The sequence below is a fragment of the Oncorhynchus keta genome, chromosome 22 (genome assembly GCF_023373465.1).
Source record: "Oncorhynchus keta strain PuntledgeMale-10-30-2019 chromosome 22, Oket_V2, whole genome shotgun sequence".
Taxonomy (NCBI): domain Eukaryota; kingdom Metazoa; phylum Chordata; class Actinopteri; order Salmoniformes; family Salmonidae; genus Oncorhynchus; species Oncorhynchus keta.
The window spans coordinates 14,912,434-14,929,875 of NC_068442.1; the positions used below are offsets into that span (position 1 = coordinate 14,912,434).

The 17,442-nt window shown below is 39.8% G+C and overlaps 1 protein-coding gene across 2 annotated transcripts; it reads left to right on the plus strand.

The window, feature by feature from the left end:
- Positions 1-734: 734 nt before the first annotated feature.
- Positions 735-16,472, plus strand: LOC118401106 (GTPase KRas). 2 transcript variants are annotated; one of them, XM_035798344.2, is made up of 6 exons: positions 735-1,004; positions 9,418-9,535; positions 10,132-10,310; positions 10,592-10,751; positions 12,623-12,747; positions 13,697-16,472. In XM_035798344.2, the coding sequence occupies exons 2-5, from the start codon at positions 9,425-9,427 to the stop codon at positions 12,740-12,742; spliced, it is 570 nt and encodes a 189-aa protein (XP_035654237.1). In that variant the 5' UTR covers positions 735-1,004; positions 9,418-9,424; the 3' UTR covers positions 12,743-12,747; positions 13,697-16,472. The 2 variants fall into 2 exon arrangements, with proteins under 2 accessions (XP_035654237.1, XP_035654238.1); XM_035798345.2 differs by lacking the exon at positions 12,623-12,747 and having other exon boundaries at positions 740-1,004.
- The last annotated feature ends 970 nt before the right edge of the window (positions 16,473-17,442 follow it).

The following is a 17,442-nucleotide window of genomic DNA, read 5'->3' on the forward strand; positions in this document are numbered from 1 at the left end:
AAGAAGCGAGGGGTATGGATCTGTCCATAGCTGTTTTGCGCAATGCTGCCCCGGTCTGACACCCACACAAAAAAAATAAACATAAAACTGCATAGTTGTAACGCACATGCGTAATTTTGTTCTAATGCAAATGTATACTTGTGTGAATTGGTTACCGTCTCTTTGTTTGGCCTCCCTGAGCCTAACGTTAACTGTTTGATTCTACCACAGGGCTTACTGTACTGTATCCCCCCCACTTTCTATTTATATGCACATATTCAGCGCTGAAGGTATACCAGTGAAAGCCGAGGAAAACTGACAAAGGGATCGCCAAATCATTTCCTTGCTTGGGAATGACGTCCCTACAGTACATTCCAGTTATATTTAGAGCCTATATATAGTGGTCCCCCCCTCATCCGTTGTTGTACCCGCTTCACTGGGAAGAAGAGGGCTATCTATTCCCAGAGACAGGTCTTGAAATATTGATGCTAGATAGAATAATTCAATTCACACTGTCATAATGATCGATGTATTTGTGCGCAGATATCACAGTCCTATCTGTGAAAAACACATCGACCCAAAACGTTTCAAAACACAGTCTACCAACACAAGCATCCACCAGAACAATATATTAAGGTAAACTAAAAGTGAATTGGGTGGAGAACAAGTGAGCGTCTTTATAACGTTTATTGCCAAACTAGTGTAGTGATATCACCGAAACCAGTTGAAATCCCCTGCTTTGCTTTCTGGGTAAACTGTACGACGCTGCACCCGGTATCCGCCCATATTCGCGTCAGGCCAACCTCAGCTGAATCGAGAGTAGCAGGCCAAACGCTGTATCAAATGGAAAGTTAAATCGATTAATGCCCTTACTTTTGTCTGCTTTTTTAAAAGAAGATACATTTACACAAATGCGGCCGTTTCAGTGTAAAGTAGGAAATGCAGAGATCGTGTGAAAAAGGAGGATTATCTGCTTGACTTCTTATTTGGTCGCTACTTCGGACGCGGAACTCCACACGCTATAGGTAAAACAATTGGAAAGATCACTACACTTGTATCAATTTACACAATGGATAAGGGGCGACATTGTGTCCTCTCGCCTATATCTTAATTTGAGGGTTGGGCCTGGAATGATTTCATAATTTCCTGTGCAATTGCAGCTAAAAGTATCGTTAATACAAACTACGCCCAATTGTTAAACCTAATGTCTGGCCCTTTAATGCGCAGACCTATGCGGTATTTATGGCGGCTTCAAACTCATCTGCTCTCCCATGAATGCTGCAGGTTCTACCGGGTTTACGCATAGCATTCAATCCATTGTGCTAAAGAAATTTGCACAAGACAATCCTAGTTCATTAACAGTTATGGGATCTGCATATGCTAGTCTTCTCTATAATTGTGGACCTACTCCAGTTATTGTAGGCTACAGGCAACTCGACTTTATACAGTTGTAATATTAGGGTGTAGGCCAATCTAAGGTTGTACTCATCAGTTCACATGTACAGGTATTATTTAAATAATTGGGTCCTTCCACGAAATGAGTGCCTCTTGCGTCCCTTTTGATATTGGATTTTTTAAAAAAAAATTGGCCACAAATATTTAATTTCAAAGGCCTGTTATTAAATGGTGCCCTTTTTTAATATAGACCACATGGACGATTATATAAATTAGATTTTTAATGTGAATAAAGACATTTCAGCATTTTGACATGTTCTTCGATGCATCATGACTTGTAGAAAGATTAACACAATTAACCCAAACACTTCTCCAAGATTTCACCATCATTATGTTTAGTTATTTTGTTGCTTTGACATTAATGTTAGTTTTTGTACCTTATATGAATCACTATGTCAATTTTAAGGTCAACACTGTTACGTTAACTGTTAATATGGAAAAACTATTCCTTTAAAAAAACAAGAGAATTGAAGATGTAATCAGTGTAATAGCGGCTGAGCTGGTTTTACTCTTTGGCATTTTTCTGGTGTTTTGTGGTGGAAAACTGAGCAGGTCAAGCATAACACGTCAACCCTTTTACCTTGATAGACAGTCTAGAAATGTTTTAACAATTTAAAACATTTTGTGGAGCTTGCGTACAACAAGCTTCCATTCCCCCTGTCACAAGAGTATTCATGGCTGATTTAAGATGAAGTTGTCAACCGAGCTCTCAAACTCTTCTTATCGGTAGGATTTTCAGCAGTTCGCTTCGCCCACGGTTGGCTGCATGTGAACTACAATTTACTGTTTTAACGTTTAGAAACGTCAATAATCATAGCTTGCGAAACGGTTTTAGAAACATGCTAATATGCGCCTTGTCTTTTATATCAGTGAGAAAGAATCTTTCAAATAGAACAGATGCAGTTACCGTAGCAGTTTTGCACAGACTATATGCTGTGCGTGCCAACAGTTACGCTCACAGGTGTTCGGGGCACTCTAGATAGCTAATTAGCATAGATGGCCCCCTATGTTTTCGGTAAGCAAGAGCTGTAACATCAACCCTATAAAGGTGTGTAGTAATTTGAACCTTTTGTTATTATTTTTCGTTGGTAGGAAAAATATGGTCCTTAGGATTCCAAAACCGTACCGCGAGCAATGCGTTTTAACGTTCAGAACGAGCGTCTGGTGTCTATAATTGGTGTCTATGAATTGGTTACGGTCAACCATGCTACTTTATTTGGCACTTAGACACTCACTGTAGTCATTTTGTTATATCTCCTCTTAAAATGGGAATATAGATATATTTCTTTACATGTGCTCTTTATGACAGAATGGTAAAATGTGGTGAATTTTTTTTTTCTTTTTTTTTCTCACCAAGACACTAAATACATGCCAATAGTAGCTAGTATTAGGCCTTGGTTGACGACCAATGAAAATGGCTGTTTGTCTAACATCAGATTATGCCAATAGGCAAGCTGCACAAAATGGACACAGTGGCTTTTTTTTATAGGCTATTTGTCTACTCTTTCACAATACTTTCCTACAATATTGGCATGTATTTTACAGTAACTTGTAAACAGAAAACTAATGGAGAGGTGCTTGATTGGGCTTGACAACTTTGTTGATGACTTGTAATTACCGTACATGTGTCATGACTAGCCAATCATGAACAAGCTTTCTATTTCCTGCAGCATAAGGATATGAAATGGGTTGACAATATTGCATCAACATTGCAAGCATGGTTGCCTAGTTATTAGGCCTACTGTACAATAATTTTAGGTCAGTGGGAGAATTGCTTAGTCACAATTAATCTTTATTCATCCTATTCACACTGTAGGCCATAGTTTCTGATGATGATTAGGATCATAATGGCATTTACAATAGGAATAGTAGGCCTTTACGAGGGAGTACAGAAATGAGTGTAGACCTTAGGTAAGTTTGAAAAAGGTGATGAAACACTAACTTTGATATAATATACTAGCCTAAACAATATATATACTGTCAAAAGCACATATCACTGCATACTACAGAGCACAGAGGGACCTACAATGATTTTTTGCTGTAGAATGACTTTGAGAAGGTCAATTCTGGTGAATTTTTAAAAGGACATTACTCCGAAATGAATGAAAATTAAATGATGCTGTCATCAAACATATATAATTTCCACCCTCCAGAAATGAACCCATTAACATGTTGGTTCATATTATCAGGCAGGTGTGCCCTTAGGCAATAAGGATTGTCACCTGCTGTAGCACAACTGATGCAGCATAGGGTTGCACATCTGCATTTACCCCAGTGGGCTAATCATTAGCTAGATCACACACTCTAAAACATGATCTCGTTGCTAGTTAGCAACATATTGATGGCTTGAAGGTCTCCAAAAAAACATTCCACTGGAACTCAGCCAAGGATCATGTACTGTGAATATAATGTAGGCTGTTACACCTGTTACACCTGACGTGTTACATTTAGCCCCAGTTTCTCCTAGGCCTTCAACACCATTAGTGAGCACTATGCATAAACCATGCTGCTGCTAAGAGCTCTGGTTTTAAAATGGTGCAATTCACACATTTTGTGGTGTTGAGAAAGTAGAAAGCTTTGATCCGCTTTAAACAGTGGCCAACAAAACGGCTTTTTCTAAGGTGTGTTTTCTCGGGACTGCTGTTGAACTGGTGTAACTGAGTCAGGCCTCCTTGCTCGCATAGGCTTTTTGAATTCTGCCACCACATTTTCTATAAGTTTGAGGTCAGGGCTTTGTGATGGCCACTCCAATACCTTGACTTTGTTGTCCTTAAGCCATTTTGCCACAATTTTGGAAGTATGCTTGCAGTCATTGTCCATTTGGAAGACCCATTTGCGACAAAGCTTCAACTTCCTGAAAAATGTTTTGGTGTTGCTTCAATATATCCACGTAATTTTCCTTTCTCATGATGCCATCTATTTTGTGAAGTGCACCAGCTCCTCCTGCAGCAAAGTACCCCCACAACATGATGCTGGTTTTAAATCCAAACAATGTTGGTCATTATGGCCAAACAGTTCTATTTTTGTTTCATCAGACCAGAGGACAGTTCTCCAAAAAGTATGATCTTTGTCCCCATGTGCATTTGCAAACCGTAGTCTTTTTTTTATGGCGGTTTTGGAACAGTGGCTTCTTCCTTGTTGAGCGGCCTTTCAGGTTATGTCAATATAGGACTCGTTTTTACTGTGAATATAGATACTTTTGTACCTGTTTCCTCCAGCATCTTCACAAGGTCCTTTGCTGTTGTTCTGGGATTGATTTGCACTTTTCGCACCAAAGTACGTTCATCTCTAGGAGACAGAACGCGTCTCCTTCCTGAGCGGTATGACGGCTGTGTGGTCTCAAGGTGTTTATACTTGCGTGCTATTGTTTGTACAGATGAACGTGGTACCTTCAGGTGTTTGGAAATTCCTCCCAAGGATGAACCAGATTTTTGGAGGTCTACATTTGTTTTTCTAAGGTCTTGGCTGATTTCTTTTGATTTTTACCATGATGTCAAGCAAAGAGGCACTGCGTTTGAAGGTAGTCCTTTAAATACACCCACAGGTGATCCATCACAATTTTGTCAATTAGCCTATCAGAAGCTTCTAAAGCCATGACATAATTTTCTGGAATTCTCCAAGCTGTTTAAAGGCACAGTCAACTTAGTGTAAACTTCTGACCCACTGGAACTGTGAATTATATTATATGTTTATAAGTATAAAATTACAAGTGAAATAATCTGTCTGTAAACAATTGTTGGAAAAATTACTTGTGTCATGCACAAAGTAGATGTCCTAACTGACTTGCCAAAACTATAGTTTTTTAACAAGAAATTTGTGGAGTGGTTGAAAAATGAGTTTTAATGACTCCAACCTAAGTGTATGTAAACTTCTGAATTCAACTGTATATTTAGTAATGGAGAAATTATTTGCCATTAAGTTTAAGAAACATTGCTTTGTAATTCCATTACAAAAAAAAAACATCTTTAAGATATTTTCTAATTTCTCTCATTCAATAGGAGGGAAGATAATGAAAGTTCACAGAAGTAACAAGTAAAGGTAGACCTACCAATGAGTTAGGGTTTTTACTGAAATCAATGTTTATGAATTAAGTGATTAAAACTTGTAATTCTGATGGCAAATCTAACAGATTTACAGAAATCTGTAACTGAGTTTACTGCAATTGAATTGGCTACAATGTGAAATCATAGTAGTCACAAACCACAGTTGTGCTACTGTCCTCCCTTCCACTGGCATACTGTTATGCTCTGGCATACTGTTTATTTTCTCTTTCTGGTCAAAGTGAGAGGGTGAAAACAGTCTGAACAAGCCCTCACTCGCTCGCCCTCATACACTACCGGACAAAACTTTAGAACACCTACTCATACTCAAGGGTTTTTCTTTATTTGTAATATTTTCTACATTGCAAAATAATAGTGACGACATCAAAACTATGAAATAACACCTATGGAATCATGTAGTAACCAAAAAAATTGTTAATCAAAATATATTATTTTATATTTGAGATTCTTCAAATAGTCATCCTCTGCCTTATATAGTATCAGTCTAAAGTTTGGACACACCTACTCATTTAAGGGTTTTTCTTCATTTTTCATCGTCCTGTTGAAAACAAATGATAGTCCCACTAAGCGCAAACCAAATGGGATGGCGTGTCACTGCAGAATGCTGTAGTCACCAAGCTGATTAATCGTGCCTTGATTTCTAAATAAATCAGACAGTGTCACCAGCAAAGCACCATCACACCACCACCTCCATGCTTCACGGTGGGAACCGCACATGTTGAGAATATCAGTTCACCTACTCTACGTCTCACAAAGACACGTAGGTTGGAAAACAGAAATCTCAAATTTGGACTCATCAGACCAAAGGACAGATTTCCACCGGTCTAATGTCCATTGCTCATGTTTCTTGGCCCAAGCAAGTGTCTTTTTCTTATTGGTGTCCTTTAGTAGTGGTTTCTTTGCAGTAATTTGACCATGAAGGCCTGATTTCATGCAGTCTCCTCCGAACAGTTGATGTTTGTTACTTGAACTCTGAGAAGCATTTATTTGGGCGGCAAACTGAGGTTCAGTTAATTGCCGTTTTTCTGAGGCTGGTAAATCTAATGAACTTACTCTCTGCAGCAGAGGTAACTCTGGGTCTTCCTTTCCTGTGGCAGTTCTCATGAGCGCCACTTTCATCATAGCCTTGATGGTTTTTGTGACTGCACTTGAAGAAACTTTCAGATTTCTTGAAATGTTCTGCATTGACTGACCCTCATGTAGCCGGTTGAGAGAATGCACAGAGTGTGCAAAGCTGTCGTCAAGGCAAAGGGTGGCAACTTTGAAGAATCTCAAATTCTAAATATATTTTATATGAACACATTTTTGTTGTTAATTCATGATTCCATTTGTGTTATTTCATAGTTTTGATGTCTTCACTATTATTCTACAATGTAGAAAATAGTACAAATGAAGAACCCCTTGACTCAGTGGGTTACTTCTCCCGGCTCTTACTGATCAATACCCATGAGCCCCTCTTTCCATTTATTGTAACTAGTATCCACGCAGACTGACACCGGACATCCATGGACTTTGAAACGTAGTTTAAATTTGGTCAGTCCGCCCTGGCCTTGATTTGGATGTCCACAGAGTTTGTTTTTTGGTTTCTGACTGGCCTTGATTTGGTACAAACATAGACGTCCATGATTTGTGAACGGACCAAATCTGAACCAATCATAAACTTCTGTTTCACAAGATTGCACAGTATAGTGAATAAAGGTAGAGTACATACTGTATAATTCATGTACTGTACTGAACTCTACTGTGATGTCCTGTACTGAGCTCTTCTGTGATGTACTGTGCTCTTCTGTGATGTCCTGTACTGTGCTCTTCTGTGATGTACTGTGCTCTTCTGTGATGTCCTGTACTGTGCTCTTCTGTGATGTACTGTACTGAGCTCTTCTGTGATGTCCTGTACTGAGCTCTTCTGTGATGTGATGTACTGTGCTCTTCTGTGATGTCCTGTACTGTGCTCTTCTGTGCTGTACTGTACTGAGCTCTTCTGTGATGTCCTGTACTGTGCTCTTCTGTGCTGTACTGTAATGTCCGAAATTGTGAAACGTAGACGTTCAGGTTTGGTCCGGTCTGATTTCAACCAAATATGGTCTTGTTTTGGGGGCGGAGCTCATTACAATAATAGCCAGGATATGAAAGGATGATTTAGCATATTTCTACCTTTTTGTGTACCTATTCAGGATGCATCACCATGAAGAGAATGACAATCATATACATTATGCATTTCTGTATAGTACAGATCAGGGACCCATGATGTTATTCCGTTACCCTAACTGTAACAAATATTGTATCATGTCATAGCTGACACCCCACTCTTTCTACGGACATATTTGAATCTTAATTACGTTGAAGATATTTATGTTTTTGGAAAACATCATCACATAAAAATGATCAGGGAAATTACATCGTAATTCTGTTACCAAACTTTGCATCTACACAGTTCTTCCAGTAAATGTTTTTGTGAAATGCTCTGTGTAAATTGTAAAGTAGTCCTTGTGCATAGAGCTGTATGTTTTCTTCAACTTTTGAAATCAATGGTTTTTGTTGATGGATTTTAAAGTAAGACGTCCGAGTATCAATTCTGTTACTTGCTTGTGGTTTTGGCCGAGGAAAATTAAATGTGGACAACGATTTTTCATTATATAATAATACAATTCCATAACAAAGGTACCAGTGCTCAGCTCCTAGCTCTCATTTGGATCATAGGTGCTGGGTATCGGACATAATGTACAGTGTTGTTGACATACTGTACAGTCGTGTTGTGTTCAGCACTGATTGTCTAATATAGCATCCGTGATTCGTATCATCGATTGGACAGTCTATTTTGTTGGTATGTTTTTTTTTTTTTAATCAGAAATTACTAGGTGATTTGGTGATTCTATTTCCTTTTGTATTTTGAGATGCTACTCATTGAGTTAAATGTCAGCCTCAACTGAGAACAAGTGTTTAAAAAAAAAAAACATTTTGAAACATAACTGTCTGGATAGCACTGTGTGCCTCCCTGTTGCTTGATACTTCTGGGGTCGTAAAGTAACATCATGTGTGTCTACTGCCAGATCCCATTGTATAGCTGTTACTCACAACTGACTATTGAATTTGTGTTACAGCTCGTGATACAGGAAGATTTACGAGCAACATTTATGGGGATGATTTTTGAGGGAATTGTAACAGTAAATTCTGTTCAAACGATGTTAATTAATGATAAGTCATCATTTTATGTGGGAGAACCTTGCTTGTGTCCTACAATATCAATGTAATAGTCTGTGTAAATTACCCTATCTTTGCAGAATTCCAAAAATCACTTTCATGGTTTTACATATCGTCTCCTTCTTGTTGATAAGCCCATTTCAAACTATGTTATGATAAAATAGTAGAGGACATTAGGTCCTCTCGTTCCATTTTCTCTGACATCGCAGGATGAAATTGAATAGAATGTAAACATTCCTGTATCCACAGAGATCTGTGATTGTATGCATTCCCTGCAGCTCTAGACACACAGGATGGTCATTGTTGCAAATGAAAGGCAATGTGGAGACAATCGGGACAAAATCTAATTTTGCATTTGGCGGGCTCTGTGCACACAAGCACGTTAGAGTAGCTTAACTGATAAGGAATGAATACAACTTGACCAGATGGCTGTGAGGAAATAGTTAATATCAGCTTTAGTGTGTGTGTGTGTGTGTGTGTGTGTGTGTGTGTGTGTGGCAAAAAAAATCCCAGGTGGAGAATTCCCTGTTGGTGGATTTACCTCCCAGTTTCCTGATTCCAGGAATCCTCCAACTGGAAAACATGGGCATTTTTGGAAGGATACTGGAATTCTGCAACCCTATATATGTGACTTTCTTGTTGAGTCGATAGTTGGTGTCTAGCTCATGAAATGTTTATTTTTATATTCACTGACTGTATTCCTGTATCTTCTGTCCCACAGGTGAACGATGACCGAATACAAGCTGGTGGTGGTGGGGGCAGGAGGTGTGGGCAAGAGCGCGCTCACCATCCAGCTCATCCAGAACCACTTTGTGGATGAATATGACCCCACCATCGAGGTAAAAAGTTGTTTCAGTACAAGTCTTTTACTACAAGGCTTTCCTGGGAGTCAGGAAGAAAAGTTCCTTTGAAAAAAAAGAGTTGTGTACAATTTTTGTGTCTGCTGCTCCGCCTGCACAGAGGACTGCTCAGAGCTGTGTGAAAAGTAACTGTAATCAGAATATGCAAAGAAATTGTGTGTTAATGCAAGTAAAAATGTGCTCCTGATTCTGTTATTTGAATGTATGACTATAATATCTGCAACATGGTGTCATTCAGTTAGTTTGACATTTGTAGGTGGCTACGTGATGAAGTTTGACATGTCCAAAATGATTACTCAGAAAGCTAATCAATTTATGACTGCTTGAAGACTGAATGCATGTCTTCCCTAGTGCACATATAGTCTCACTTACCTGGTCATCCCATCCATTCTCTTTCATTCCAATACTGTTGTATTTCCTTTGGAACTTTGTCAGATGAGCATTCTATGACCATATAGTTACATAGAGGATTTCAGAGCCCTAGTCGGGTAGACTGAACACCTATGAATATGTGCTCATTCATAGGTGTCCAGTCCTGAACCACCCATCTCTCTCTTTCTCTCTCCCTCCTTCAGGACTCATACAGGAAGCAGGTGGTGATTGACGGGGAGACGTGTCTGCTGGACATCCTGGACACTGCAGGTCAGGAGGAGTACAGCGCCATGAGGGACCAGTACATGAGGACAGGGGAGGGCTTCCTCTGTGTCTTTGCCATCAACAACACCAAGTCCTTCGAGGACATCCACCACTATAGGTGAGCTAGGTTCTGCCACAACATCTGAAGTTCTACTGCCGATTGCACTGATGGCGGTAAGCCGGACTATAGTTAAACCAGCGGACTGTAGTTGTATCTGTTTCCAAGCAGACACAGTTGTGTCAACTGTGTCAAAGCCAACATCCACTCTTTCACCAACCCTTTAACCAGGTTGTGTGTGAAATCAATAACCTCAAAAAGGAGTCCATTCCATACTTTGGATGACCAAAGCATTTCACTGGTATTTAACCATTGCCTTCCCTGTCATCTTTGTTCACCAGAGAGCAGATCAAGCGGGTGAAAGACTCGGAAGACGTGCCCATGGTGCTGGTGGGAAACAAGTGTGACCTGCCGTCCCGGACGGTGGACACCAAACAGGCTCAGGACTTGGCGCGCAGCTACGGCATCCCCTTCATCGAGACCTCGGCAAAAACCAGACAGGTGAGGGACGGAGACAGCAAGCTCTAGTGGGCTGTGCGGACACAGCCATGGCTCAAACAGGAACTATGACCTTGGTTTTTAACATGACTGCTATTGGCTAGCCTGGAAATCCAGACTGAATTCAATAAAGTGAAATGTAGCGTGATTCAGTCTGCATTTCACGGCTACATTAGCTTTACTCCATATCTAGTTAAATACAGATTTGAGACAGATTACTAAAACAGTTGAAAAGTTTACTCGTTTAATTTTTTTTATGTGGGATAACTTTTAATAAGCTGAAATGTGTGCCTCACCTTAATGTCTCACAACCTTTTATTTAATATTTTTGTTCCATTTCATCTTGGGGGAGAGAAAAAAAACGGTCCTAACTTTGCACCGGGTGTAACTTTGCACCTTAGTAAATCGAGCCCTTGTAGCTTGACGCTTCGAGGGTATTTGCTGGCGTGAACACAGCAGCCATTCAACCATTTTCTCCACAGATCAATTTTCTTTATTGTAGCAAGATTACTTCTTACCAGCTGTGTCAGGTGTCCTTGCGATGGCATTTTACAATCATGGCCACTTCAATCTCACAAAATGCTGTGGTCCTCTTTTGACTCCCGAGCTGCCTTTTTGATTTGCGTTGGTATCAATGGTTATATGTGCTCTGTTTCTAAATGGTGCTTGGAAACGTGTCGGATAATGTACTGTACATAATTAAAGTCCCTTTGCTTAATTGAATTATTGATTTATGAATTGTTGTGTCCGTGCATGCTCCTCTGTCTTGGAAATGTGTCTTTCTTTCACCATTAGAGACTCCATAATCGATCTGGCATTGTTTTAATCAACAAATCAGTCAATCTTTGTCACTGAATCGTCACGACAGAGGGGAAATTGTCGGTAATTGTTTTGTGGCGGTGTGATAATCATCATGCTTAATGGACAGTGGGAAATGATTGTGTGCTGTATGGTGCACTATTGTCTGTTTGATTATGTGGCTGCTGGCTTGGCTTCAGTGGTGCGTGTCTGGCTGGTGCTGTGATGTATGTGGCGATTTGTCAGTCGGTGAACCTTCTGCTCTTTTTGCATCGGTCCAATCACAACTCCTTCTGGGGCCGCTGATTGGTCTCTTCCAGCTCACTCCTCCCATGGTTGAATCGCCCGGCTTCCTGGTGTTGCTCTTGTACTGAAATCACACATAATACACACACGTTTGTACCTGTCATTCCCCTGTGAGGTTAAATGATTCATTGTTTTAAACTGTTTAAAAAAAAATGCATCCTCAGATTTATACATCAGCCCTATACAGCTAAATGTAGGCTTAGTTGACATAGAATGTCAATACACTGAGTGTACAAAACATTAGGATCACCTTCCTAACACTGAGTTGCACCCACCTTTGCCCTCAGAATGGCCTCAATCAGGGCATGGACTCTACAAGTTGTCAAGCGTTCCACAGGGATGCTGGCTCATGTTGACTCCAATGCTTTTTTCCACAGTTTGGGTGGTGGACCATTCTTGATACACACAGAATACTGTTGAGTGTGAACCCCAGCAGCATTGCATTTCTTGACACACTCAAACCGGTGCGCCTGGCACATACTACCATACCCTGTTCAAAGGCACTTAAAACATTTGTCTTGCCCATTCACCATCTGAATGGCACACGTAGACAATCCATGTCTCAATTGTCTCAAAGGTGGTAAATAAGGGATCATCGATTTCACCTGTATTCACCTGGTTAGTCTGTCATGGAAATAGCAGGTGTTCCTAATGTTTTCAAACACTGTGAGGAAACGCAGTCCACGTAGTGTCCCTTTATCCCTGAACACTGAGGGGTCAACAGTGTCCCTTTATCCCCTAACTGAGGAGAGCTGTGTTTCGCACTGCAGAGAGTGGAGGATGCCTTTTACAGTCTGGTACGGGAGATCAGGCTGTACCGGCTGAAAAAGCTCAGCAAGGAAGAAAAGACCCCGCGCTGCGTCAAGCTTAAAAAGTGTGTTGTGATGTGAAAGGGGTAAGTGTGTATCATCCGCGCTCCCTCCCTCACGTTCGTCAGGTGTGTATTTGTGGTGTGTGGGAGGGTGTCGTCCGTGTGATACCGAGCAGGGAAAGTGGTAATGTTTGCTGCTTGGTGGGTGGGATTCATCCCTATTTAAGCTAACCTCCTGGGATCTGCTGTGGGGTCTCCTTGAAACCAGGCGTCCATCTTAGTTTCTCCTCCTGTGGTATCTGTATCTCTGTGTGGGGTATGTTTATACTATCGTGGGTGATGATAATTTTGTAATCTGCTCGACTGAGACAAATCAGTGGTGAGGGACGAGGGAGCAGGTAAGATTGGATCTGTGTAACCGATGGCGATTGTGATAATCTTGGCCGAAATGAAGTCTTGGAATGGTGACTAAGGAAGTGTGATTAATAAGAGGACAGCACGGAGATGTTCCACTGAAGTCCTGGGGCAACTGTGTGCATTGATTGTCACACATAACGTCCTTTGTTTCTGTCTTTCTCTCTTTCGCTGTCTTGTTCTTTCTATCTCACAATCTGAAATGACTTTGGTTTCCTCTCTGATACAATAGGTGACAATGTTGTGCTCAGTGAATGACAAAGACCTGGTTATTTCTGGTCCCTGCCTCTCTTTGGCATCATTAATGTAGCCATTGTCCTTGCTGTTGTCTGCTGGGCCAGCTCATGCCACAAATCCATCTACCAACGAATCAATATGCAATGAGCACATTTGTAACGCAAGTTTTGTAACGCATGCTAGTCTACGTACTAGGCGTGTACACTGAAATTGTCACCCTATTCCCTATATAGTCAAAGGTAGTGCAATATATTGGGGAATAGGGGTGCCATTTCAGACATTTGCATCTGGCCAAGCTTTCATGTTAGTCACGGATGAGAACATAAGGGTTTTTGAAAAGAGTTTTCAAAACAAACCTTAACTTTTCTTTTCTTTTCCCCAGGGTGTGGATGATGCATTTTACACATTAGTGCGGGAAATCCGAAAACACAAGGAGAAGATGAGCAAGGAGGGCAAGAAGAAGAAAAAGAAGTCCAAGACAAAGTGTATACTCATGTGAATAATGACCAGCCCCCTTTTCAAAATAGACAAAAAAAAAGTGTTAAAACAGTTCAAGTAATACATTTTTGTACATTACGCTAAATTATTAGCCTCTTTATCTTAGCACCCAAAATACTGAATATGGAAATGAACCCTATTTTTCTGCCCTTTTCTCTTATTTTGAAACCAATAAGCTTTACTTTCTGTTTAGTGCCAGTTGCCCAGAAGTGTTGGTCCAATAGGTTGATTATCAATTAGGAGATGGTAGACAGTAAAACGAAAGGACTTTATTCAACAGCCAAGTTCATAACTGTAGGAAATTTTGGACAACAGAAAAAGCAAGCCTAAAAAGCTTATTTTCCCTCTGCTGGAGAGCATGAGATGCTCTTAACAGTATGGGGCGCCAAATAGTTGAATCCCATTCCATTGGACAAGGAGTAACAACTGGGAGGCAGGACCAACACTTGATTGGGGGAAATTCCAAATGTCCCGGCCACTGTGTGTAATAATGCCCATCCTCCGACTTTAAACTCCTAGATATGATTCAATAATGTCATGCTGTACTTGAAGCATGCATGTGAACTTTACTACTGTATCTAGTTTTAAAAAATGTCCTGGTTAGCCATTTTAATTAAGTTGTATTCTGTTAATGCTTTTTTGTCATTTGTGGGTAGTGATTTCCTGCCTACAGGACTTTCATTTTTGCATGCAATGTGTTCTTACTAGTCAATGGGGAATGGCACCGTGATACTAATACTGTACGATACTGATACAGCCACTAAGGCCAGGAACGAGGAGCTCCTGTCCAGTTGGGCCACATAGTCTTTTATAGTGTTTCGGGCCTCAAGTCGATCTATATTCACCAAACCTGATCTGATCTTTTAGGTAGAAACCAGTTGTTAAATGGTGGGAAACCTTTTCAACAACTGAAACGCTCCAGGTATGAAGCATCGGTATCAGAACAGCAAGATTCTCAGTAGTGTTGAAGAGGACATGCAGCTCATGTTGTGTTGCTCAGTGGCACCGCATGTTGCTTATACAAACGCCTCTACACAATCCAGTGTCTCCTGTAGTTTTATCATGAACGTTTTAAAAGATGAGTTAATTGTTCATCAAGAGATCTTGTTTGGGTGATGAAATTCCCCTCATCTCCGCAGGATTGGTGTATTTTGTGTCGTGTTCTGTGTTTTTGAAAGACAAACCTTTCCCATTCAAGTAACACATTTTACCTGTTAGTTAATCAACCAGTAAATCAAGATTGGGGCTTCCTTGTTACAGCGTAACATCCAAATTGTTTTGTGTGCAAACAAATAGCAGGCCTAAATGAAACCTAAACTTTAAACCAAGTAATCTAATGATGTATATGTGTTATTCAGGTGAACTGTCTTAAAGAATAGTGAGTTGCGAGACATAAGATACCCCATCAGATCCGAACAGAATATGCCTTGCACATTTCCCCAAGCCTCTGTACTTATTGCTGCCATAAACATACTTTCCTATTTTTGGATTGGCTAGATTAGGCAAAGAAAATCTTAAAGGCCTTTTTTTTTGTCCTACTACAGATCTTCCTTTCTCAATTTTTTTGTTTTGTTTTATTTCCACAAAAGATGCACCCTCGTAGAATCGTTGTCATGCAAAGAGTGTTCAAAAATCTATTGTTCATATAAATCTCTCATTCTTCCTCGTGAAGTTAGATTTTTTTGGGTTAGAGCTTGGGTGGGAAGGTGTTGAGTGGGTTTTGCTGGGCTGTGTTTCAAGTGAAATGACTGGTCCAGTCCAATAATCTTTGTCAAATGTATTCCTTACAAAGGTTGTTGCTTCCTTGTGATGTAACTGGAGCTGATGTCTGTAAATGAGGCAATTACCATTAAATTCATTTTTAGAGGGAAAAAACGTGTTAATTTATAAAAACACGGAAAAGTTGTTTTTTCAGCGTTATTTCACAACCTTAAAACCAGGGTTTTACCTTGAGGCTTCTTACACATTGCCTTTTGTGCTTGCATCGGGTGCTTCAGTCAGATAGCTGTGGGATACATGTGAGCCGAGACTGCATTAGGCTTCTTTGCCACGGCTGTTCAACTGCTACAAACTCTGCTGTTTGAGGGGAATGAGATTCTAAAGTGAAACATAATATACAATACATTTATTTAGGATTTATGCTTTTTTGGCCCAATTTTATTACCTCCTCTTTGTTCCTAAAGTTAGATATGAACTGTTAGCACATTTTTGATTATGGGATGCCATTTTGTTAACAATACTGTATCACAAAAAGTAATTCTACCAAAATGTTCCCCCTCCCTTTTATTTTGCGTGCCAACTGCTGATTTCTGAAAAAGAAGTAGCATTTATACCTGGATCGTATTTTAACAACCTTTTTGTATAGTTGTTATACTGAAAGGTGCACATTTTTGTAAATTGTGCTTAATTTCTTTGGTGTGTCTAAATGAATGTTGCTTTAATGGAGTTTTCAGTACTATCTCTTTTGTGTATGATGGGACTTGGGAGAGTGACTGGGTCCAGGTCTAGGGGAGTGAATGACCACTGTTGAACACATCCATAGAGCGCTCTCTTTGGTCACTGTTTAGAGTGGTGATCTGATCCCAAATCTGTCTTTTTTTTTTTGTGCCATGAATCTCACCACTCCTATTTAATGTGTAATAAAGACAAAACAATTAAGAGGAATTGGCCCTGTTTTCATTGCTCATAGTGACTTCTAAAAGTATTCACGCAGATTGTTCTTACAAAGTGCGATTAAAATGGATTTAATTGTCAGTTTTTGTCAACGATTTACACAAAATGCCTGGTCAAAGTTGAAGAAAAATTCAAACGGTTGTAAAAGATTAATGAAAAATAAAACACTCTTGAATAGATAACTATTCAACATCCTGAGTCAATACATTTTACGATCACCTTTGGTTGCGATTCAATTTGTGTGTCTTTCTGGGTAAATTACTTTTGCTCATTGTTTTCAAAATTCTCTAAGCTCGGTCAAATTGGTTATTAATCATTGCTAGACAACCATTTTCAGGTCTTTAAATTTTCAAGCAGATTTAAGTCAATTGTAACTAGTGCACTCAGGAACATGCAATGTCTTCTTGGTAAGCAACTTCAGTGTAGATTTGGCCTTGTGTTTTAGGTTATTGTCCTGCTGGAAGGTAAATGAATCTCTCGGTATCTGGAAACCAGGTTTTCCTCTGATTTTGCCTGTGTTTTAGCTCCATTTTGTTTTGTTTATCCTGAAAAACTCCCCAGTCCTTACAAACCTACCCATAACATGATGCAGCCACCACTATGCTTGAAAATATGGAGAGTGGTACTCTGATTTATTGAATTTGCCACAGACATAACATTTTGAATTCAGGACAAAAAGTGAATTTCTTTGCCACATGTTTTACAGTATTACTTTAGTGCCTTATTGCAAACAGGATGTATGTTTTGGAATATTTGTATTATGTACAGGCTTCCTTCTTTTCACTCTGTTTACAATTATCTGTAAGGTCCATCAGTCAAGCAGTGAATTCCAAACACAGATATAACTACAAAGAACAGGGAGGTTCTCCAATGCCCTGCAAATAAGGTTAGCTATTGGTAGATGAAAAAATTAAATATCCCTTTGAGCATGGTGAAGTTATTAATTACACTTTGGAT

Excerpts from the sequence above, each read along its gene's own strand:
- LOC118401106 (XM_035798344.2), top strand. The coding sequence starts at position 9,425 with ATGACCGAATACAAGCTGGTGGTGGTGGGGGCAGGAGGTGTGGGCAAG. Across the intron at positions 9,536-10,131 it reads AATATGACCCCACCATCGAG|GACTCATACAGGAAGCAGGT; the intron begins GTAAAAAGTTGT and ends TCCCTCCTTCAG. Across the intron at positions 10,311-10,591 it reads GAGGACATCCACCACTATAG|AGAGCAGATCAAGCGGGTGA; the intron begins GTGAGCTAGGTT and ends TTTGTTCACCAG.